General features: G+C 30.4%; 2 protein-coding genes across 18 annotated transcripts in view; both read right to left on the minus strand.

The window, feature by feature from the left end:
• LOC122628712 (zinc finger protein 3 homolog) overlaps positions 1–3358 on the minus strand; it is a 44562-nt gene extending 41204 nt beyond the window's left edge. For 7 of the 13 annotated variants that reach the window (XR_006327103.1, XM_043811259.1, XM_043811266.1 and 4 more), the window contains exons 1-4: positions 3109–3356; positions 2013–2186; positions 1272–1605; positions 960–1143 (exon numbers count right to left, since the gene is read on the minus strand). Coding sequence is in view for 12 of the 13 variants with exons in the window: in XM_043811259.1 (XP_043667194.1) it covers positions 960–1143; positions 1272–1605; positions 2013–2186; positions 3109–3339 (923 nt within the window). In the remaining variant the exon portion in view is untranslated. Of the gene's footprint in view, positions 1–959; positions 1144–1271; positions 1606–2012; positions 2187–3108 lie in introns of all 13 variants that reach the window. The other 6 variants (XM_043811270.1, XM_043811262.1, XM_043811269.1 and 3 more) reach the window with 3 other exon arrangements.
• Positions 3359–11544: 8186 nt separating this feature from the next.
• LOC122628377 (two pore potassium channel protein sup-9) overlaps positions 11545–25388 on the minus strand; it is a 50890-nt gene continuing 37046 nt past the window's right edge. For 4 of the 5 annotated variants that reach the window (XM_043810629.1, XM_043810631.1, XM_043810632.1 and 1 more), the window contains exons 2-6: positions 16752–16884; positions 13735–13890; positions 13044–13219; positions 12587–12916; positions 11545–12475 (exon numbers count right to left, since the gene is read on the minus strand). In XM_043810629.1, coding sequence (XP_043666564.1) covers positions 12161–12475; positions 12587–12916; positions 13044–13219; positions 13735–13890; positions 16752–16848 — 1074 coding nt within the window. In that variant the 5' untranslated portion in view covers positions 16849–16884 and the 3' untranslated portion in view covers positions 11545–12160. Of the gene's footprint in view, positions 12476–12586; positions 12917–13043; positions 13220–13734; positions 13891–14610; positions 15004–16751; positions 16891–25388 lie in introns of those variants that run through there. The other variant, XM_043810628.1, reaches the window with a different exon arrangement.

Consider the following 25388-nt stretch of genomic DNA (forward strand, 5'->3'; position numbering starts at 1 on the left):
TGTGGAATTTGTAAACTCACTCAAAATAAATTTATATGAAAGAACCCTCTGTCCATTGATCGTACACGTATATACAATATCTAGGATAGTGATCGTTTTAATGAGAATTATAAATAATTATATATGTAAATCTGTGGATTATACTTTGCAATTCAAATGCAAATATTATTTTTTCTTTCCCCTTAGAACGAACACTATACACATGCGAGAACATGTAAATATGGAAAGGTATTTAGCAATTTGAGATTTTTATTCAATATACTTTTTTTTTTATATATAGAATTATGTTTTCTTTTTATAGCTTGTATTTGTGTATAATATATAAATTAAATGTCATCATTCTTACGTAATTATTGTTAATAAAACCTTGATCAAATTGCTAAATATCCAGAGCCAAAGGCGGTTGTGGTTAGTGTAAGAACTTACCTTGTGTTTATGGAACTTCACCTCTTAATATATGTATATTTTTCTTAATTAATATAATTTTTTCTTAATCATCGATGAAATGAATTTGAATGATTTATATACAAAAAACAAAACAAAAAAAAAATAAAAATAAAGAAGAAAATAAAAAAAAAAAAAAATAAATAAAAGAAATAATTTTTGTTACTAAATCCATATAAAAAGTAACATAGAAACAATTATTTCAACTACATATTTTTTGCACATAATTGCAGTTCAATGAACATAGCAACGTAAAATAAATAAATAAACAGCATATAAATAATTCTTAATCTTACACTGTGATTGAAATATGAAATTGAACAAATTTATTTTCCATTTAAAATCACTAGGTTATTTGACCTGAAATATTTACTTTTTATTATATAAAAGATAAAACTTTTAATAAATTTATAAGTTGAATGGTTCTCATATAAATGTTTGCGTTATTGTTTGTGATTGCCACAACTTGTACACCTTTGACCCTTATATAATTAAATTATATAAAAAAAACTCACCCAGATTTGGGATCTCCATCTGTACTTTGTTGCATTGCCATTTCAGGCATCTCAGTAACCTTCTGTTGCTGAAGTCCTGATGGGCCAGCTTCATCGCATGCTAATGAAACATTTACAAATGTTGTTGGTTCGATGACTCTGCTATTGTTAGGATCTTCTTCACTTTCTTCTTTAACAGGTAGGCCTTGAATATAAGCACAATGTTCGTTTTGACAATTGAAAACATTCGTACAAAAATATTATTTGGACTTACAAACAGATAACATTATAATAAAAAAGAAAAAAAAAAAAAAAAGGAAAAAGGAAAAGTACCTTCTTCCCCGTCACATTCATCTTCTGAGTTTTCTTCTTCTTCACTGCTTTCTTCCTCTTCTTCATGTTGATTGCTTGTGTTTGTTTGACTTTGTGTGATTTGTTCGTGCGTAGATTGAGTACTTGTACCAGGCATTTCTTGCACAGAACTACCACTTGTGTCCATAGGAACTGAGGTTATTTGTTGTTGATTGGTCGTGGATATCATCATAGGCATACTCAAGCTGATGTTGTCCATCATACCCATACCCATGTTGTTTTGATGCCCACTTACTTGCTGCAACATACTTCCATCTAATCTGTTTCCACCGCTTGGATCTGATTTCATAACGTTCTATATAACAAAAAAAAAAAAAAAAGGGAAACATATCTTAATCATTAATTTCATAGAAAAAATATCATGGTATAAATAAAATTAACAATCCAGAAGAAAAAATGATTTACTGTACTATATTCTTGTAAACACACCATATAGAATGAACCATTAAATGGACAACAAAAGAAGAAAAAATATTATTTGGCGAACTTTCACTTATAAATGGAAACGTAAGTATTTTGCCCACTGCTTATAGCAGTAGTCAAGGGAAACATACAAAAGAATATCCAAAAAACAAAAAAATAACTCTATCTTGTAATACTCGATCGATAACATGCTTGTTCTCTATTATATTTCTTTTTGTCCGACCATAGAAATTAGAAAATTTATATAACACCCGACATCATGACATGCAAATTACTTACTTGATTGAGAACATTTGTAACATAATCTGTCTTTTCTTCTAATCCAACTTCTCCTAACCATTGTAACAATTGTTTTTCCGCATTAACCGATGTATTCCAAAATTGATAAAATAATTCTACTTTATACACGCAGTCATCACATATTTTCTTAGGTAACTTGTCTTCCCTATCGACCTGTAAATAAAACAAAAATTATTAGAATCAATGAAACCTTTCAAATACATAATTATAGTTTGTTTCGATTTTTAATTAACCGACTAATATATTCATAATACACAAGTACTATGAAAATGAACGAAGATGCTAGAAATAATCGATTTTTATCGCGTTAAATATTTCCATGTCAAGTGTTTCGAGTATGTTTATATAGTGATTAGATCAAAATCGAATCTCTCTTCTACAAAGAAATTAAGACATTATATTGAAAATGAAGAAAAAGAAAAATATATCGTATTTGCACAAAAATGAGCATACTTTCTAAGCAAAGAGTATACATCTGATTCAACAAAATGTCGAAAACATTTGCACGATCAATGTCCCCCATTTCAACGCCAAAGTAAATATTTCTTGGAACGATTATTCTACGATTATATTAAGAAATGATTTAGTATTTTTTCAATGCGAATTGCATAATGAAAACGTGTGAAACTACGAATGAAATTATGAGTCGTTTACAAAAAAAAAGCGCGGCAAAAATTTATCGAAGAATTTCTGAGGTCATGAGCGAAAGAAAGATGGAGATATATATCTATATATATATAAGCAAACGTAAGTTGGATAAAGATAGAGAGAAAGAGAGAGAAAGAGAGAGAGAGAGAAAGAGAGAGAGAGAGAGAGAGAAAATGAAAGGACGTATCCACAGCATAACAGAATCAGCGTTGTTGGACCGCCTTAATTTCGCTTAACGGCATTCGAGACGCGTGTCGAGTCTGAAATGTGTTTGCATCCGGTAGAAAATATACCGGGAGTCCAAAAAGTCAAGACATTGATATAAAATTGTCGAAGCGGTAAGTCCGCGAAAGAGGCGACAAGATGGCGATTTCTTTGCGGAGGGAGGGTTCACGGTACAATGCAAACTATGGCGCAGTAGGCTTACCTTGACCGGTAGGCAGGCGGTTATCTTGAGAAAAATTTGCCTTACATCGCCCTCGCCCTCAAATATCGGCACGGAGACACGGTCCTTCACGAGACAGAGTCGACACAAGTCGAGATAGTCGAGGGAGGACATTTTCCCGTGTAAAACGCCAGCTCGAGACGCAAAAGCCGCGCCCGTAGACGCGAACACTCTTTCAACCGAAGCCGGAGAAGACCTCGGCGTCGTTCGCATACGCGTCGTTTCCTCCCTTCTACGTTTCGCTTACGCTCGGTACTTTCCGTAATACTTCGACTCGCTTCGGTACTCTTCGTTCGCATTCGTAACTCTACCGAACGTCCCGTGTATCGATCGCAGTTGCTTCGCGATTCGTTACTTAAGCCAACCGCCTTTACACACGAGGCTTATAGAAAACGACGCGTACCATTCCTTTTTCCCCTCGTCCTACTTTCGACCAATAGCATGCCTTCTTTGGCGTAACATATTCTGCGCGCTTTTTTCGAATCGTTAAATATTACTCGAGTCGATTATTAAATTTCTTTCTCTTTTTTTTTTCTGTAATATTTTATAATATATCTCTCTTTTTATTCCTTCAACGATTTTTTAAGCTACGTTCCATCGATCGAATAAAATTATTTTACGATTTATCTTAAATATGATATTAATGATAAAACATATAATAACTGTGACATATTTATATACGTAGAAATAAAAAAAAAAGAAAAAAAAAAAAAATACATTGAAATATCGTCGCAACGATAATGCTAAGGCAAAAAGGAAGAAAACGAAGAAACTAGCACGTATCCATTTCTACTCAATCGATCGAACAGGTGTTTCAGAGGTTGTCCGAGTTACCGCTGCATATTAAGTTTTCATGCCCTATTACTCCCACCCTCGGTTATGCATTCGCAGATATACGATCGAATAGCGTCTGTCAGCGACGATTCTGTCAAAGCTTGAGTGTGATAAATCGTTTATGTCTTCGCTGGCATCATTGCCGTATAAATTTATACGTTTTAAAAATACAAAAAAATAATTGGCTGATAAAAACGAAGAAAATTATTAATAAACGATGATCATATATCGAACAAATGTTTAATAAAATAACAAATTTACAATGTGCTACGTTATTAATGAACGAACAAATGTAACGTTTATTTGTTTACGCGTCATACTATTATTCCGTAGGATCTCATACGGTTAAATACGGTACTGCATGTACAATGGTTCAACAATGGTCGCACGGAATCGTGGGAGGAGGATAAACATAGTACCGTCACGTTTCTTTGTCATTGCGGCTCAGCGAGTAACCTCTCTCGATGCTCTGTTAAAGATATCAATGACCTGTTCTGCCCTTTCCAACTTGCCCGAGCCTTGTTTTCGCATCCAACAAACTCTCGTATACTATATACATATATACATACATACATATATATATATGTATGTATGTATGTACACGAAAATCGAATGCAAAGAATCGGATGAATTTTGATCGATCTAAAAAATCTTACGGATTTATTTTTTGGGTTTACATAAAAAGCACAACTGCGTTTTTTTTTAGATTAGAAAAAACTGCTTTATTGTGGCAGAGCACATGTATTTACGTATAATATATATACGTGTATACACATATACAATTTTATACTCGTATTTTATATGTATGTGTATACACACATACATATATACATATATGTATATATATATATATTTATATATATACCAGCATATAATTAGGAAGTCCATAGTAATTTACAAAGTACGATCCACTTAAACGTCAGTACACGTGGCGGTGTGTGCAGGCAGATTTTTGGAACCTATTTCGAATCGCACGAACGCGTTTTTAGCCTTTATCTCCTTTTCCGTTTTCCTTTATTATTATTTTTCTTTCTTTCTTTTCTTTTCTTTTCGCCTAATAATTCAGTTGTTTAACTCGATGTTTTTACAAGATTTATTTTATTTTATTTATTTACGTATTAATGTGTGTATGTATGTATGTATGTATGTATGTATGTATGTATGTATGTATATGTATTCATGTACGTTTTTCCCTTTCTTTCTTTCATTATTTTTATTTTTATCTTTATCTTTATTATAATTATTCGGCGTTGATGTGTTATCATTGTCTTCTCATTTTGTTAGACTTTGTGTGTGGTCTCTTACTCTTTCTTTCTTTTTTTTTCCTCTCTCTCTCTCTCTTTCTCTCTCTTCTTCTTTTTTTTTCTTTTTTTTTCTTTTTTTCTTTTTTAATTAAATAAGAATTACATGAAAGTGAGGGATATGTGGTCTCCTTCCAGATTTTTGTTTACATCGAAGTCGCTCGTTTTAAGGCGCGCGCGCGCGCGCGCGCGTGCTGAAAGGATTTTATATTTTTTAAATTCTCTTTGTTTGCTTTCATTCGTCTCGTTCGTTCGTTATCCAATAAAGTCTGGTTACTGTCCTTCTTTATCTTACAAATAATTATATGGATACTATTTAAATACATAATGTGTGTGTGTGTATGTGTATGCGCGCGTGTATGTGTTTGTGTGTGTTCTCTTTTTACAAGTATCGTTTTTCGAACTAACGTATATCATCGACATCTTTTTTCTCAATTTTTTTTTTTTTTTATTTTTCTTTCTTTCATTCTTTATTTCTTTCTCAATTGTCGGGGAGAGGAAACCGAACGATGAGTTTCACTATTTCTAGCGTTACAATGAGAAATGTTGTTGTTGTTTCCTTTTTTTGTTGTTGTTGTTTTTTGTACAAACTATCGATCGATAATCCATATCGATCGAAATAAGTACCGTTAATAATTCTTAATAAGTCTTAATTTATATCTGAACATTTTAAATACAAGGTCTGGAAGATCAATTAATATGGTTTTTTTCTGTCCTTTTCCTTCTTCTTTTTTTTACGTTTTTTTTTTGTTTTCTTTTTGTTTTCAATTTTCTTCCCTTTCTCTTTCTTCTTTCTTTTCCTTTACAAAAATCGTAAGTAAATCGTTCCTCGCAACAGCGAATAATATTAAGTAAATATGTAAGTACATATTTCTATAAGGAGAGAGAATGATATTAAATATTATAGTAAATAAAAAAGCATACGTAATTCTTAAGGAAGCATAATAGATTGTATTGGCAAAAAGTAGTGGTACGATCACCATGAAGATATTATTCCTATTATTATCGTGAACTTATTCTTTTTTCTTTGCACGAATTTTTCGTTTCTTTTTTTTTTTTTTTTTTAACATTTGGTCTTGCATCCGTCGCCACCCCCCCCCCCAATTTTTCACATTTTCATTCTATGAACGAATTAATTAAGATTACAATAATTTGCTTGCTTTCCTTTCAAATAACCATTAATACATATGTAATTAACAAATTTGTTGTTGTTATTTTGCTATGTATCTTTGTTTCTTTCTTTCGGTTATTTTCTTTTTCTTTTATAGAATTATATTCATTTCACTTAAAAAATTTCATAGCTAAGGTAATCTTAAAAACTACTTATATGCTATAACACTTATAGCAACATTGCGTGAGTAAATGTGTCTTGATTATTCTTGTTTTCTTGTTTCCTTTTTCTCCTTTGTTAATTAATTTCACACATTCTCCAACTGTGATAATGTAAATTTACAGCAATCATCGTTATTACTGTATTACTGCATGTATGTATGTATGTATGAATGCATGTGTGTATGTGTGTGTGTATTATGTATGTATGTATGTATGTATGTATATACGTGTATATATATATGTATATATATTATATATATATACACTCGAGTTAATGCGAACAGTATTTCTTCTTTCTTTATTTTTCTCTTTATCTCTCTCTTTTTCTTTATGGTGTTCGTTACCTGCTAATGCGAGATTAAAAATGTGAAATCTTCTCATTTTCACATCGCTAAATATTCGATTTATGTCATCTTCGTTTTTTAATTTATTTACATGCGTTTTCTCTTGTGCATTAAGAAAAAAGTGGAATCACGGTGTAAACAAATTTTGGCGAAAAGTCTACGGAAGATTCAATCAATGATTAGTCTATTTTTTTTTTTTTTTTTTTGTTACTTATTACATCGCAACATTATCGCGACATATCGAGAAATGAATATTATCTTACAACGAGACGAAAAATATAAAAAAAATATAAAATTTCAAATGCGAATATTATTAACGATTCTTTGTTATTAATGCACATAATATTTTCATTGAAAAGTTAAAATCTTCTTTTTGACAAATCAATCGAATTATAAGAAGGAAATGCTCTTATAATTATTTTAATAAATTTTTTTTTTATGATTATAATAATAACAATATATAGAGTTATGTTTTACCATCGTTGCATGCTTCTTCGAATAGAATTACATTCAAGATGAATTGCAATCAAACGAAAAAGAAAAACGTTTTGCAATCATCAAATATTGTTTTTATTTCAAACAATGAAAAACTTTTTGTTTGTTTAATTATAATATGGATATTAACGAAATATCTAATTTCCATATAGTTTTGATAATCAATTCGATCATTTTCCTTCTTATAAGAAATCCATTTCTATAAATTTATTAATGAAACTTACTAAGTGATTCGTTAAATATTCTCAAAATTACATTGACGATGTATTCAGATTCTTTTCTTTTTTTGGATTTTTTTTACGGTTTTTTTTTTTTTCTTTTTTTCTTTTTTATAAGAGAAATTTAAATATGTTTAATATATTAGAGATAAAATGCGATCTTTGCGTCTCGAGTAAGCGGTCATCTATGATTTTAACATTAAAGTTTAATCGTAATTACTAAAAAAAGAAGTTTGAAAGATGAGCTTTATATATATATACATATATATATACATACATATATATATACATATATATGCATACATATATATATACACACATACATATATATATATATATGTCGTAGAACTCTAAATATACCGGCATATTTTATTGTACATATTTTATATGTGCATCCTTGAATTATCCAAAAAACGCTTATTTACAAGTTGTCAAACTAGACTCGAAATTTCATCCCCATCCCTGTGTATCTTAATAATATATTACAACATTATATTACAATCGATAGGTAGCGTCTTTCGACGAGCGTATTTATGTATTCACCCTGGTTTTGAGATTATTTTTAATAGATTTGTTATTCTCTTTCTTTTTCTCTCTCTCACTGTCTCTCTCTCTCTCTCTCTCTCTCCCCTTTTTTCTCTTTTCGTACGTGATATTTTATGGTCGTTTCATAATATGTATTGCGGTAGATAAAAAATCATTTTTTTTCTTCTTTCTTACAACTACCGTGACACACTGAAACATAGTAAATTTCGTTTTATAAATACTAAACGAGCAACGGTCTATTTCATTAGAATCGATCATTCGAATCTTATGTATAATCAGAATACGTGTACTTCGGTTGTTGTAAAAAATAACGAACAAATTAATTTTACATGAATTGTAATTAATATAAGAAATATATATATATATATATATAGTTCGAATATATGAATAGTAAGAAATATATATATATATATATAAATATATATACATATATATTTCAAGGTATATATATTCAATATATATTTTTTTTTCTTATAAAAAAACAAGATTTCACATAGGAATCATTACGTAATAATTGATTATTTCGATCGATTTTTACTGATATATTATGTATATTAGAATATTCCAATTGTTCATGGGAATTATATCATTTTTTAAGTTTGTAAAACGATGTAACTAATAAACGTTTTATTAATCAATTAATGAATCTCTCCTGATAAGTCGTCGTTTTTATCATTTTTACGTAATTTGAGAGATATCGATTTTGATTGATATACTTTGTTTTGAGTGAACTATAAGTTTCGAATTAAAATTCGAAACATAATGACTCGATAATAATGATTAACCGGATGATTAAATCTAAATTCGCATAACCGTTATATAAACGGATCCTTTTTTGTACTTGCCCGTACTAATAATAATATAATCATTTTGGAGCAATTTAATAATCGTTCATTGGTTTCCTTTTCTTTCTTTTTTTTCTTCTTCTTCTTTTGACACTTAAGCAGGCACATCATTTACAAATTGAACGAGATTTTGTTTATAAAGGAATTCATTATGTGTATAAAGCCGATTACGCGGCTTTTCTATTTAAACATTAAGCAGAGATAAGGTTCGACTTATTAGCGTTAAATAACGATTTTTCTGTGTGGTAATCGCTCTTTCTTTCTTTCTTTCTTTCTTTCTTTCCCTTTCTCTCTCTGTTTTTTTTTTTTTTTTTTTTTTTTTTTCATTATTACTCTGGATTCGGATTTTAAAACGCATTTCAGAATCTTATTTTAAAATATTGTGTATTATCGATCGATTAATATTCATCTTAAATGGTTTTTAAAAAGAAGGCATTTGGTGCTACCAATAATAGAGAGATATTTTCCGGGAAAACGGATTCCAGGGTAGACAATTTTCGATGGTCGTTCTATTATTATTATTATTATTATTATTATTATTATTATTATTATTATTATTATTAATATTAATATTATTATTATTATTTTCTTCATTTCTTTTCTTCTTCTTCTTCTTTTTTGCACCTGGCATCGTATTATCATGTAACATTAAGAAAAAAAAAAAAAAGGAAGAAAAAAAAAGAAAAAAAAAAAAGAATAAGTTATACAAGCTGGCTCTATCTTCGAGGCAAAATATCATCCTACGATTAAAAATTATTCACGGAATATTCTACGCGAACCTTGACATTTCCGTGATATTTTTGTCGAGAAAGGATTTAAAAATAAGAAAATAAAATAATAATAATAATTATAATATAAAATCAAATAAAAAAAAAAAAAAAAAGAAAAAAAGAAAATAAATGAATACGTATATTTTTGGCTGGTTTATTACAAAATCTTATTGATTGAAAACGCCATTTAATATTCACGTGCTATTAATTTAATTCGATTTCTATTTTTAAATTTATGAACAGTTGGGAGTGTATTTCTCTTTCTCTTTCTCTCTATCTGTTTCTATCTCTCTCTTTCTCTCTCTCTCTTTCTTTTTTCTTCATCGATCAAATAATATCTATCCTTACGATTATAACAAGCGGAGAAATGGATATAAACATTATTCGTCAAAAAGATTGGTGCATTTAACGTCGAAATGGATCAAGACTTAAGATTTTACGTAACGATTATACAAAAGTTTTCAGATGATTATTATTATTTCTTTTTCTTTTTTTTTTTTTTTTTTTTTTTTAAATATATGAGAGAAGAAAAAACGAGATGCATTAGATGAGCTCACAACGAAAATGAAAGATTGCTAGATTAGAAATGCAATTAGCTAGACGCTTCTCAAATTCGTTCTATCTCTCTCCCCCCTTTTTCTTTTATTTATTTATTTATTTTTTCTCTCTTATTCTTTTCTTCTAATGCTTGTGTGTATATGTTACTTTTCGTATTCATAAAAATGACTCCCGATCTTGTAAGATCGTTGTGTTTCATATACGTATAACTATAATCCTAATATATTACAAATCTCGAATTCATACGTCGTTCTCTTGATTTTTATTTTTATTTCATTTTTTTTTTCTTTTGTTTTGTTTTGTTTTTACTTTGTAGTCGATAATAACGAAGACGTACGAAGTTTAATAGTTGACCCTCGTTTCACCTTCTCGTTTTATTATTAATATTATTATTATTATTATTAATATTATTCATTATTATTATTATTATTATTATTATTATTATTATTATTATTATTATTAATTTGTGATCGAACGAAGTAACAATTAATGAAGAGTTCGGTGCATCGAATCGTTTGGCTTCTCATCGAATTTATCATCGATCACGAATCGGTGCACGATGCAACGTCATATACAAATATGACGAGCTCTCATTAGAAACATACTGAAGATCTTTATCAATAATCATTTTTTTATTATTATTTTTTTTTTATTAGTTTTTTCCTTTTTTTTTATATATATATTTATTTATTGTAACGAGTCGTCGAACGATCCGAGATTGTTATTTATTTATTTGTTTGTTGGGGGTTGGTCGTCTTCATTAAAGCTTTTTTATTTTCCTTTGGTTTTTTCTTTTTCTTTTCTTCTCTTCTCTTTCTTCTTCTTTTCTTCTAACTTTTGAAATTTCGTCGCCACGTTACACGCGTGGAAACGTTCGGTTGGCTCGCTACTACCACTCTTCACATTTATACTACGTATACCTCGTGTACATACATGTCGAAATTTGGAATACTAAAGATATATTCTTTGACATTAAAAAATATTCAAATAGATACTACTTTTTAATAAAAGGCAAGAAAATTGCTCCGCACGTGGAACGTCTATCTATCATGTGTTACATATAACACGCCTGGGCTTACACGATCAATGGAACTCGGACGAACGAATCTCTATTTATTTTTCTTTTCTCTCTCTCTCTCTCTCTCTCTCTCTCTCTCTCTCTCTCTCTCTCTCTCTCTCTCTCTCTCTCTCTCTCTCTCTCTCTTCTATAGTTCACCCCATTAAAATTATCTCGTTCGCCGACTAAATCATCTAAAGAAAACATAGATATCTTTACTATGATAATTCGTGACACAGATAAGTAAGTGTACGTGTGTATAATAATTTAAGATAAGAGAGAGACGAATTTACTTTATCATAGATAAAATGAAATATTAATGGATCAACGTATATAATGTTCGTCCGAGTAGAAAATGAAAGGAAGAGCCAAGCTGTACGCGTTTGGTTTCACACTCCACCGACGTTCTATCTTTGACGTTCGAACGAGGTGCTGCTGCACGGTAGACAGAATAGTTTGTTTCCTTTATGTTTCGCTTTGTTGTTTTTTCTCTTTCTTATCTTTTTATTTAACCACGAAGAAAATTGAACTGTTGATATCAGTGCCTCCTTTAAAAATTACATCGAAATTTTGGAGAACAAGACGAGACGTTTGTTGAACACGACTTTACTTGGCCATCGACTTTTAGTCCTTGATCGAACATAGGAAATTTTTGGCTTTTCTATGGACGATCAGACGGACTCTCGTCTTGGCTGACGTTCTATTGAATTTAACGAAGAAGCATAAGAACGTTGTCAGATACTGGCACGATGTTGATGCAACGTTTGTAATTGTAACAACGGCGTCAACTGGGGTGGTCTTAATTCGGCACGTTGATTCGGTTGTGAAAATTGCTGCATCGGTAAGAGATGAGAAATCTTGCCGGGTGAGCGACGAACCGTAAAACGCGGTCTCCGGCGTTTCTTTTGAAAGCCGGTACAGCGACAGCTACATACTGATGCCTCGTCGTCCAACGAAACTGTTTCACCGTGATTACCGACTCGCTCCGACAATATCGAGCCGTTTGCAGTTATCACATCACCTTCCAAACGTACTGCTTCCTGTACAGCCTATTAATTAAGTCGACAAGTAATCGTAATATTTCTTAAAAAGGGAAATTCAAGCATTAATTTTTAAAAGTCCTATTAATTTTTCACTAATAAATATAATCTAAGTATCACCTGCAAAGCTTCGGCCTCGTCTCGTCTCTCGTCCTCGGTATTCATCGTGACGAATCTCAGGACCAACAAATTAAGGGAGGCCGCAACGATGGCCAATCCAAAGAGTATGAATATCAAGGCAAACATCACGTACTCTGGCTTATTATCCAGAGCATTGTCCTTTTGAAGAGCTACCATATCACCGAAGCCTATGGTCGTCAGAGTGATGAAGCAATAATAAATGGAATCGAAATAGGACCACCCTTCGTATCTGGAAAACGCTGCTGCACCACCAGCGATGGTCAGACACGATAAGGTCGTCACAACGCAGATCAAATTTATCTCCGAAGCCTGTAACAATTTCATTCAGATATTTATCTATGTGTCTCTTGATCTTAATATTAAGGAATATATTTCTTACATTGCTCGTAGATCTAACTAAGATATATCTAACGAGAGATATTGATTCAAACTCTACCTGGACATCCTTACAATTCAGAAGACTCTTTACGTTCCGTATCACAACGGACGAGAACTTGTTAAGGCGTTCACCTATACTTTGGAACATCACGAGTCCTAACGGGATTCCAACGATTCCATAGAACATCGTGAAGAGTTTACCGCTTATGGTATTTGGCGTTGAGTGTCCGTAACCTGTATAACGATTACTCAATTAGAGATAATAATAATAATAATAATAATAATAATAATAATAATATAATTTAACGAGCTATAAAAGATAAAAATATTCTTGAGGATGGATAGAGTGTTCAAGTTAATTCATGTTTTAAGAATTGTTCGTCCTCTTTCAGATACTTCTTTTTTTCTTTTCTTTTTTTTTTTTTTTTCATATCTCTCTATAAGTTGATTGATATAATTATTAACATTGTGAAATTCTTATAAAACGGGTTACCAACTTCACAGACACGAGGAGCTTTTCAAGAACTCGCATATCCACAGAGTGAGAAGTTCGTAGGCAAGTCCTTTTATATCCTCTATTAAAGTCAAGTTCTTACTCGAACAAGCTGAGAAAAAGTTTGTGGGAAAGCTTCGCAAAGTGAGACAGACATTCGTTTAACGATAGTGCACACGCCATCTTCGAAAAGTTTTCTCGTTTAAGACTTTTCGAAGTGCAACACTAAATGGTATTACAAAATAGTAATAATCACCGATTGTGGTGAGAACCGTGGTTGCATAGTAGAAAGCACCCGCAAACTTCCATTGTTGGCCTGCCTTGTGTGGCTCCGTTTTCAGAACCACGGTTTCCATGATTTTAAAATCGTCCTCGCTGATATTGTACTTGCGTATGACCATTTTCTCAATGGCTGTAAACAGATAAGTATAACGATTAAAATCTCAGTTTGATCTTTAATCTAAGAAAGCTTTTATCTGTATTTTTTGACATTTTCTTTCTTTTTCTTTTTTTTTCTTTTTTTTTTTTTTTTTTTTAATTTTGAACAATTTTTACTTTAGATATTAAAACGAAGCCTTGTATCCTTGACTATTAAAACTTTGAATAAAGTAATTTACATGTCCTGATATATGTTTTACAACTCACGCGCAACCCAATTTTTTTCCTGTCTACGAAAGAATTACATAATCTAAAAGTTACGATATAATGTTCAATGTTTTGTTTATGACATAACTAATATATAATCACATAATATATCAACTTATACTAAGTATAATATAATATAAAATTAAATGGCATCAAATTAAAAAGATCGAAAACTTAGGATGTCTATATATATATATATATACACACACACATACGCATACAGACACAATAAAAATAAATAAAACTTAACTAATACAATATATATTTGTATAAAGTCCTTTTGACTTCCAAACGATATGACAACATATAGATTTAAGTTGGGACAAAGAAATAAATGTTTTACTTCATTTCATCTATCCTTTTCTAAATCCTATAATCTCTTAATCCACTATCATCCGGATCACTATCAACCGGATGATAAATCCGACAGCAAACATGTTCAAAGATATTAAATGTTCAATGGGATATTGTGTTTTCTTTTTATTACCATCCAGTGCTTCCTTGCGTCGTTTCTCCGTCTCGGACTCGAGAACGTCGAAGATCGCAGCGCCGACGAGGAGGTAGGTGAATGTAGAGACGATCAACGATAGGGTCCGGACGTTTTGTTTCTTCATTCTCTAGTGAGCCACATGCTCACTAGCAGGGCCCCAGCCCTAACTACTTGCATCGCTCAGTGAGTTACGTTTTGCTCTTTTGGGCCCATGTCGAGCCTCTTTTTCTCTCTCTTTCTCCTTCCAAAGGTCGATGCCGAAAAACAAAAAAAAAAGGAAGCACCCTTCGATCTTCCAACGCTACAGTTCTTCCTGCTGTTCTTCGTTCCACTTCTTAGGTCTGCTGTCTTCTTCCTTGCCAGGACTGTTCTGCAGTCGTTCTCGTTTATCTGTAATGGAGATCTTACGATTTGATTTTATGAACTCTTTAACATTCAATCACGATCGTTTCTTTTTTTTCACAATTGTTTTGTTTATAATTGTTTATTTTATCTGTACTTGTTAGATCATCGAAGACTCGTTAGATTCGAATCAGTCGAAGAATATCAGTTTGTTTGTTGCTTTTTTCTTTTTTTTCTATTTTTGTAAATTGTAGACGTAATTGTAATTAGACATAAGTCCAATAAAATTGTTTGACGATTTGATACGAATTGTCAAGTTTTGAAAAATTTCTATACGATCATCTAAATGTCATTTGTTCTTTCTTTCTTTCTTTTTTTTTTTTTTTTTGTATTTTTTCCTCTTCAACTCAAGTACATTTAAATGCAGCCGGAAGAAGAGTTCGAATGTAATCACATACTTTTATGCGACCTGTTTTTTATTTTTTTAATATAAATACGTTTAAATAGTATCAAAATATTGATCAATGGGGCTGCGATGAAATATGTATTCGTTAGAAAATAACATATTGAAAGCGCAAATAGAATTTTAACGATGCAATTTGTTATACGCGTTGTAAAAAAAAAAAAAAAAAAACAAAAAAAGAAAAGAAATGAAAAAGATTTACTCCTGACGACAATTTTTAGAACGAATCTCACTTTATCTCGAAATACTTTCAAAACCATTTTTCTTTTCTCTTTCTTTCTTTCTTTCTTTTTTTATTTATTATTTTTTCTTTTATTTTTTTTAATACTTTCCTACAATATAGCAGTGTGCAACCAATTCCGAATATGAGAGATTCGTTTCGGTGACGAAAACAAATTATTTTTGTCGCACCAAGCGAAGCGATCAAGTGGAATTGGGTTAAAGTAATATTCTTTTCGGTCTTGCGCGTTGCTAGGATCGAATTTGATTGACGACGAGAAAGAAAGAAATAGAAAGAGGAAAAGAGTTGGAACGTTCTAAAAAGTCAATCGCTTTTGTTTCTTTCCGGTTAACACACGCGATAAAGGATAAATGAGAGTAAGAGAAAAGAAAAGAGTGTACAAAAAACAAAGAAAGACGTGATGAAGTGGACTGCTAACTACAAGATGAACCATTTTAAAGTTTTAGCAATCGTTTCGACTGCCACAATAAACTTTTTATACGAACTGTAAGTTAAATAATATTAATGATCGATGAGAAACAAAAAAAGAAAGAAAGAATTGATGATTAATATTATTTAAAAAATTAAACAATTTTACAATTAAATAAAAATTTAACACTTTTAATCTGGACCATTGATAAAAGTGATTTATATATAAATAAATAAAAATTAGAGTTGAATATTAAGTTTTATCAATCGCTTTTGTTGCGAGTTTTATTATTACTTTCCCCCCCCCCCCCCATACAATTTGCAAATTAAATCAATCGATTTTGATCGTCTATAAGATATTTAAAAGATTAAACACATCATAATTCTTTATTTGGATCATCCTATGGTTAAGATAACATATATAATATTATAATTTATAATTAATAAATATAAAATTAAACAGACATTGTAACAATTTAATCGAACACTTTGTATTATTTAACAATTTATATTATTGGTATTATTTAAAAACGATTTATTAGTAAAATTAAACGGACTGTAACAATTTATCTGGATCATTGTATATAAATATGTTATAAAAACTAATAATTATTATACATCATATTGTATATGTATGTATGTATAAAAATAAATAAATAAAAAATAAAGTCGAAGAAAACTCACCTGCAACTTGTCTCGGGTTTTTCTTTACGTACGATGAAGGATTAAGCAGTATGATATGGCAGTGCTTTCGCTGCTCCCACTGCCACGTTCCCTCCATTCCTTAATTTAGAATGCCGGACGGTTTCAGTGCCGACTAAAAATAATAATATTAGAAATAATTAGATTAAACTAAATGATTAGATCGAATGAAAAAGAACAATCTTTATCGAACGTGATATTTCATATTCGATAGATATACCTACCAAGTATTTACGAAAGACACACAAAATTCAAAACTCTCTTTTTGTTCGTGCTACGATCGATTGAAAATAAAAAGAAAATAAAAACGAAAAAGAAAAGAGAGAAAAAAATTGGAAATCGGTGCAATTTTAACATTCCACGTGTCATCCCGTTTCTATTTCTGCTATTCTTCGCCTTAATGGATTTATCGATCGACGAAAACTAATTCGTGAGATTCGAGTATCGGTGGATTTGAGCGACGTACCATTTAACTGATTCAACTTTCAAATTTTAATTCTTCTCTTTCCTTTTTTTTTTTTTTTTTATTCAAAAATTGAAGATTAGAAAGAGAAGAAACTAGTCTTAAAATAGAAACATACCAACATTGTATGATACAAGTAGTACATGCATATGATATATATATATATATATATATATATATATATTCGCACGCATTACAATCGATGTAATACTACTAACACACACCGTTTTGAAAAGGCTCGATCCTTTATTTACTCTTCTTGTTTTCTTGGCTACTCAAAAAGGTTGATTAAGTAAACGTTGTTCGAGATTCGAAAAGGGTAGGTAGGTAGGTAGTGTTTTTAGTAGTCGTGTTTCGCTTCTTCACAACCTATATACACATATACCTACATATAAGGGCTCAACTCGTTCGCATTAGAAGTGGATGTTTGCGGTTCACTAGCCAAGATTGCATCTTGCGATATCAAAGGGTTGAAACTCTGCTTTTCGAGAGACAGCAGGGATGCTAGGGCACGGATGAGAATCTCGGTAATTGGTACTAGACGATCTTGAGAGATACCTTCTTTACTCTCTCTCTCTTTCTCTCTTTTTTATTTTCACTTTCTTTTATTCAACATACATACATACATACATACATACATACATACATACATACATACATACATACATGCATGCATGCATGCATACATACATACATACATACATACATGTACATAAATATCATACATACATACATATATATTATCATAAGACATATAATGTTGTATTCGAAAATGATTGATAAATTTAACGAGACTTGATGAATTGATTGATAAAGTTAACTTTCATTTTTACATGAACGATGATCGTAAAATGAGAAAAAAAAATTTCAAAAGATAAAAAAAGAAAAATAAAAAATATAAGACCCTTAGACCTTGAAAGGTTTTTCCCTTTCACTCATGCATTTCAATTTCAAGGTTGACACCAGACAGATTCGTTTTATGAGAAACTACCAATGTTTTCCTATCGAATTTATGCCCCGCGAAATCTTAGATCGCAAGCTAACGTAAAAACTTCGCGGGGTGCATATTTTAGGGTATCCAAATCGTGTAGAAATCCTCTTATCCATAGTATAATTTTGGAAGCTAAGAAATTCGATTTAACGCGTGGCAATATATTTATCGAAGAAAAATTGATATCAAAATCGTTATGTTCATCTTCCTCTTCTTTTCTTTTTCTTTTGAGAAATAAGAAAGAACACGAAAAAAAAAAAAAAGAAGACATCTTGCTCCGTTGAAAAGAAATAGAAGTAGAAGAAAAAGAAGAAAAAGAAGAAGATGATGAAAAAAAGAGAGAGGGAGAGAGAGAGAGAGAGAGAGAGAGAGAGAGAGAGAGAGAGAGAGAGAGAGAGAGAAGAAAAAGAAGAATATAAAAGAGCGGGAAATATCACTCCAAAGAGTTGCGACGACATTCCCTTGCAACTCTTCGAACGATCTATTCCCAAAGAGAAACGAGTAAGTTTCAACGACCTTACAAAGAAAAGTAGTGAGAGAGGGAAGAGAGGGGAGGGAGAGAGAGAGAGAGAGATCCAAAAAGTTTTAAAGTCATAACTCTTTAGAAAGTTACACGCATTCGGTAACTTTCGTGAGAAAGTTTATACGATTCATTCCATGAGAAAAACTGGAGAGGTGCTCATCTAATTTGACTATTCTTTCGCCAATTCACTTTTACAATTGTCTAACTTTTACTACAGATTTTATATCTAAGTAGATAGATACGTCGATCTGACATAGCTAAATTCTATGATACTTTCTTCCTTTTTTTTTTTCTTTTTATTTTTTTCGATTACACTTGCAGTTCGCGAGTTTGTATTAGAAATGTATTAGAAATAGTATTCGATACTCCATATTTCAGATTGTTAAGATTGATATAATTAAGTAAATTCGATAATAATGTGTTTTACACTTTATTACACATGACACTCTTTAATACTCTTCTTTTTTTTCTCATTCATGATTTATTCGATTGGCAATCGCAGTTTGAGTTTATTTTAGAAATCTGTTAGAAACAATATAACAGTATTTAAGATATATCACACTCGTACTCGTTAGTATAATTAAATGAATTTGATAATAACGTGACGCTAACGGTGCAACATCAGCATTAATTAATCCATGCTCTGAAGATCAGCTTAAGTACTCATTATGTATAATTACAGTGAACGTGTTAATAACATACCGTACTTATTCATGCATTGGAAATTATGATTAATTAAACATAATTTCATAGTTGATAAGATCGAACGGAATGAAGTCAGGAACCAATTTTTGTTTCTTCTTGGAAAAAAAAAAAAAAAAAGAAAAGAAATAAAGATATATATAAAAAAAAAAATAATAATAATAAATTTGTTATTTTTATTGAAATCGATAATTATCTCTCGAGGACGAATGGAACTAAATAAAAATAAAAATCGATCGTTGTTTGTATCCAATCTTTATCATTTACTTTTTATCTACCACACTTTTCTTCGGAAAAATAGGGTAGAAAGAAATCCTTTTTTATTTTTCTTTCGAGATAACGCTCAAAGTACCCAGTTACAAAGTTGTTACATTGTATCGTATAGATCTTCACTTGTATTAACCGACGCTATTAACCTACAATCTCACGAATGACGTCTACGAGTGAAACCACCCCCCACATTATGTGTCTCCCAACTATACATATATTTATGTTTTTATAACTTCGAAAGAATACCTCCGGTGAAAAGTATTCTATCAATAGAGCTTATTTTCACTCAACACGTTTATTTTCTTCTCCCTCGCACACCCCCCCCTCCCTCTCCGTCAATATACGAAATAAATCCGTCGTTTTTTTTTTTGTTTTCTAAAGATTTTCTAAAGACTGATTATATTTCGTTGAAATAATAAAAGCTTCTCGGGTGTAAGCGTTGAAATGTCTTAATAAATTAATAGTGGGTCAAGAAAGTTTTTAGAGGAGTTTTAAAAAATCAATTATTCCTTTTCGAGACCCACTTTTTTTTTCTAAAACTAATTTCTTATTTTTCATATTATGAAAGTGCCTGGGAACATTTTTACGATCCGAACGAAAAAAAAAAAAAAAAAGAAAAAAGAAAAAAATATATATATAAGTCCAAAAAGCCTCGAAAAATAGGTTAATTGATTTTTCGAAACTCATCTAGAGACGACAAACAATCTCCGACATTTTTTATTTCTTTCGTTTAAAAAAAAAAAAAAAAACCTTTTCACGTACTTTTTTTTAATTATTTCCAGATCTTCATAATTATTTTTTATTTAATTCTATTATTTTTTAACGCCGAATTGTGCTGTGGGTTATTGACGAACCTTTTTTTTTTTTTTACGTTTTTATTATTTATTAATTCGGCGCAATTTATAAACGTCGATTTATATTTAAAAGTGAGGTCGATTCAGGTTAGAAAACGAAGGAGATGAGAAGGCATAGCTTAAAATTGAGTTTCTTCGTAGTTTAAATTAAAGTCGTCTCGTCTTATTGAATTCAGGATGAAGCAGCCCTTAAAAGTCCGAGGCAACGTTTTCCTCTCGGTTCTTTTTCTTCGTTTTTATTTTTCTTTCATTCATTCATATTCTTTTTCCTTCTATTTTTTCGTTCATATTTCCACAGCACAAAACTCTCTTCCCTTGGAAAGTACTCGGAAAACGAGCGTATAGGATCGTTCACTCGCATAAATCAGAATAACGGCGACGATTACCAGAGGTCTGTAGTAAACGATTTCTCGACTTCTGGAAGCTTTTGGTTATAGTTGAAAGAATCTGAGAATGATACCAACGATCTCAATGGTTTCCCCTTTCTCGACATCCTTAAACAATTCCTGATGGGATAGCGAAACTAATACCCTAAGGATAACATTTGTTACGGCTCGTTTGTTGAAAATTTTCTTTTGAAATTTCTTGGCCCGAATCTTTTCTAGGTCATGGTTATTATTTCATTCGAAAATCAGTTCAAATGTCGTTTCTAATTTAACTTTTATATTTCACATACGACTTAATAACCGTGCGCGCGCTCGCAATTATATATTACGTTTATATTAGGTACGTTACGAAATTTAATTAACTTTTTATTTTATAAATTAATTCGAAATAGTAGAGTAATATAGTGCAGTAATAGAAGTATATGATACGGTAGTTATATATCAGCTATAACGTATATCAATATATACGTTAATATACCTAAATTATTTTATAATATAATGTATTAATATAAATTCAATGCGGATAAGAATAATTTTCTTATCAATCATAAAACACGAATAATTTTCCATTTCAAAATCACGATCGTATATCGTATGATCATTTACACGTACGTACATATATATGTAGGTATGTATATGTTGTCATATAAGGAATATGGACTACAGCAAATGCAGAATATATACTCGTGTCGATGATAACGACAATGTAGCGTTTTACGATATCGGTTCGCCATTATTCCAACTACCTCAGCCACATCGTCGGTTAAACGGAATTGGCTATTGGTAGCGGTTACATACCTACATACGTGTAACTTATATACCTTAGTCGATGAAACGCTTCGGTAATATCGCTTATTATTTGCTTGATTGCGCCTCATGAGATCTCGTTACTTCCGATAAAGAGTTATTAGCTCTCGTTGAGTGGCTAAGAGAAAAACGAACAGCACCGCTAATTGAAAGACGCAAGTCAACCGTTCTGATCCGAAAGTTCTTTGTCCTTAATCGGGATAAGCTTCGCCTTCATCCTGAGCATTTTAAAGAGAGTGTCTCTTGGTCTTCTTTATTGTATGTAAAGAAGATTTAACAACAAATTTATAATAAATAGTGACATGATTTCCTTTTTTTTTCCTCTTTTTTTTTTTTTTACCTTCATTCGGACAAGTTTTGATAAACTCTTTTTGTTATTTCTTTTTTTCACACATAGATAAGCTTCCCTTTGTTTTTTTATATTTTTATGTCTCCTTTCGAACGATCAAATATATCAAATTCTATTTGTTTTAGATAAGAAATGTTTTAAATAAGACTATCAGTAATTTTTTAAGGGAAGGAAATGTGATATTATTTGCAAGTATTTTATAGAGGATGCCATTTGCAAGATAGAGAAGTTATAACAATTCTTTCTTTTTTTTTTTTTTTTCCAATGCATCTATCATATTTTTTCATCTTTTTTGTGCATGAAAAAAAAAAGAAAAAGAAAAAGAAAAAGAAAATAATGCATACGTCTGTTAAAATGCTCAAGTACGATGTATATACATATATATTAAACAAAGAAAATAAAAAAAAAAAGGAAAGAAAATTGCTATTTCATGGTTGGCGTATTAATCAATAATGATGATACTTGGAGAAAATCGGAGTAAAAAAGAAAAGGCTACCAGTTACCGATGCAAAGTCTGTGCACCATCCAACCTCTGACAGACACTTTTACATGGCAAAGAGGAAGAAAGAGGAATAGAAAGAGATAAAGAGAGATAAAGAGAGATAAAGAGAGATAAAGAGAGAGAGAGAGAGAGTTACGTAATTCCATCTATGAGCACTCACAAGCTTACAGGTATCCTTCAAAGCAAACTCGACAAGCTAATAATTAATGGTTCTCATGAACACGAGAAAAAAGCTTTAGTTTTTTCTTTCTCCATGACTATCTCATTTTCTTTCACGTATTTTACCGATATATACTTTTACTTACTACAACATCAACTTGTGATATATTGTTGAAAAATTATTTTAGAAAAGCTAGATCAATTTGATGTATTCTTTCTTCAACATCCCCTCTCCCTCTTTTTCTCTCTCTCTCTCTCTCTCTCTCTCCCCATAGATATTATCTTCGAAAAGTGGATTCATTAAATTGGAAGAAAACAGGAAGAATGAAAAATTTGAAACGAAGTATTTGTTCCAAGTTAGGATGCTTTTATAATACCTAAAGAAATGGAAAAGAAACTTTCCCGACGATATCTCTCGGAGTCTATAATTTTACTCGAAGAGAACTACTTGAGCAAGAGAGAGAATGAGAGAGGAAGTAGGCTCGGAAAGTCATAATCCCGCAATGCGACATCTTTTTCTCGACTTGTCAAACTATATCACACAGAACGATAACTCTTCGGGAATATATTTAATTCGAAAGAAGATGCAAACGAAAAAGTTGTTGAGTTTATCGAATCAAATTATTTTTTTTTTTTCTTCCTCGAACCATCGAGAAAGAAGAAAAGAAAAGAAGAAAGGTATATTCATAAACGATAATAACTTCCGAGGTAGTATTCAAAAAAAAAAAAATAAATGGTTTTAAATAAATATCATATAAACCAGAAGCTAAAACCAATAAACTTTTCTTTTTCATGTTTCAATATGCACTATGTAGATGTTAAGTAATGTTAAGCTGTTTGGATACAAAATACTTCTTCTTGATTACTTGGAAAAAAAAAAATGAAAAAAAGAAAAAAGAAAAAGAAACGAGAAGAAAGAAAAAAGGAAAAAAGAAATTAAAAGTAAAAAAAAAAAAAAAAGAGAGAGAGAAAGAAAACAAAAAAAAATACTTGCGTAATTAATATATCTTTGAATTAATTAATATTCGAAAGAAAGGTGATGTTAGGTAAATATCATGTAAGTTTTAATTTAAACACAATAAACTCTTTCTAAGCATTAACACATATATAAGCATTAACACATATATAACCCGTCTATATCCATGATACAACAAAAACCATTCATTTTCATTTTTACCCTTCTTCTCCTTTATTTATCGTGTTTTAATTAATTAATTAATTAATTAATTAATTAATTAATTCGCAAATTTCATAAAAGAGAAATTAACGAATGAAAGGAGTCAACGTATAGCGTTACGTTTTTTCACTCTATTATTTTGTTATTAGATTGTTTGAAAACGTCGACGAAACGATTAGCTAACTATTGAGATCACTCCCGGCATTTTCAATGTGCAAACTTATCTTTGGACTTGGATTCGTTCCAAAAACTCCGATCGTCATCTACATTCTCTTCAATGAACATTGTCATAATTTTTGAAAGACACTAAACGTCTATTATTGTAGTATACACAAAATTATCAATCAATATATTATAAAATGATTAAACGATTTAATAAATAGTACAAACAATATTATTTATAAGATATATGAAATATAGATAAAAATACTACATATTATTGTATTAATAAATATTAATGTTATTATTTAAGACAGATTCGAGAAATAAATGAAAATATTGCGTTGTTTATTTTATTAATGAAAAATATTAATAGTAATCGCGAGATAAATGGAAATGCTATATAATACAATATAATATTAAATTACTAGATAATATTAATGTTTAGAAAAAACTTTTAAGATATTTGAAAATAAGAGATTAAGATATTTAAAGGAAAAAAAAAAAAAAAGAAGAAGAAGAAGAATAAAGATTAAGAGTAGGATCTTGTGGTTTATCTCGGAGATTACAACCCTTCGCAATTCGTTCGGTTAGTCGAACATCGATACTGGTTTCGATAACACTTTCAAAATCTACCCTATCCATTTGATTCTCGATTAGCTGACCACCCTACAACCAAATACTATAGCAACTTTATTCGACCATCTTTTTTTACTGATTTTATTAAGACCGAACAACACTCGAAATGAATTATTGAACTTTTTTTTCTACTTAACTTAGATAACTATCTGTAATATAAAAGAAAGTTCGTGATTACTTTTCGATCATCTTTATTTATTTAATTAATTATTGTTATTAAATATCTTAACGATCATCATCGATTCCTTCTCTTAACTCCAACTGAAACATTATGCATGTTCAAGAAATAATATTGTCCTTTTGATTTCATCCAAAATTTTTGATCGAATTTGTTAATTGTACGATATTAATCTCGACTGAGCAACTGATTATAATTGCGAGTTAAAATGTTCGTTTTATCAATTAAAATAAAACTGGCCTTTTTAATATTTATAACTATATAAAATAGAAGATATAAATAAATACATTTTATTTATACATAAAAGATAATTCCAACTGTCTATACCTATTATATTTATATATTCGAGAAATTAAAAAAGAATAATATATAAATAACTTCGATTAATTGGTATTATATTTTCATACAATTCATCATCGATGTTACAATCAGTTGTAATTACGAGCTAAAATGTTTGTGT

Source organism: Vespula pensylvanica, chromosome 4 (genome assembly GCF_014466175.1).
Source record: "Vespula pensylvanica isolate Volc-1 chromosome 4, ASM1446617v1, whole genome shotgun sequence".
NCBI classification, from domain to species: Eukaryota; Metazoa; Arthropoda; class Insecta; order Hymenoptera; family Vespidae; genus Vespula; species Vespula pensylvanica.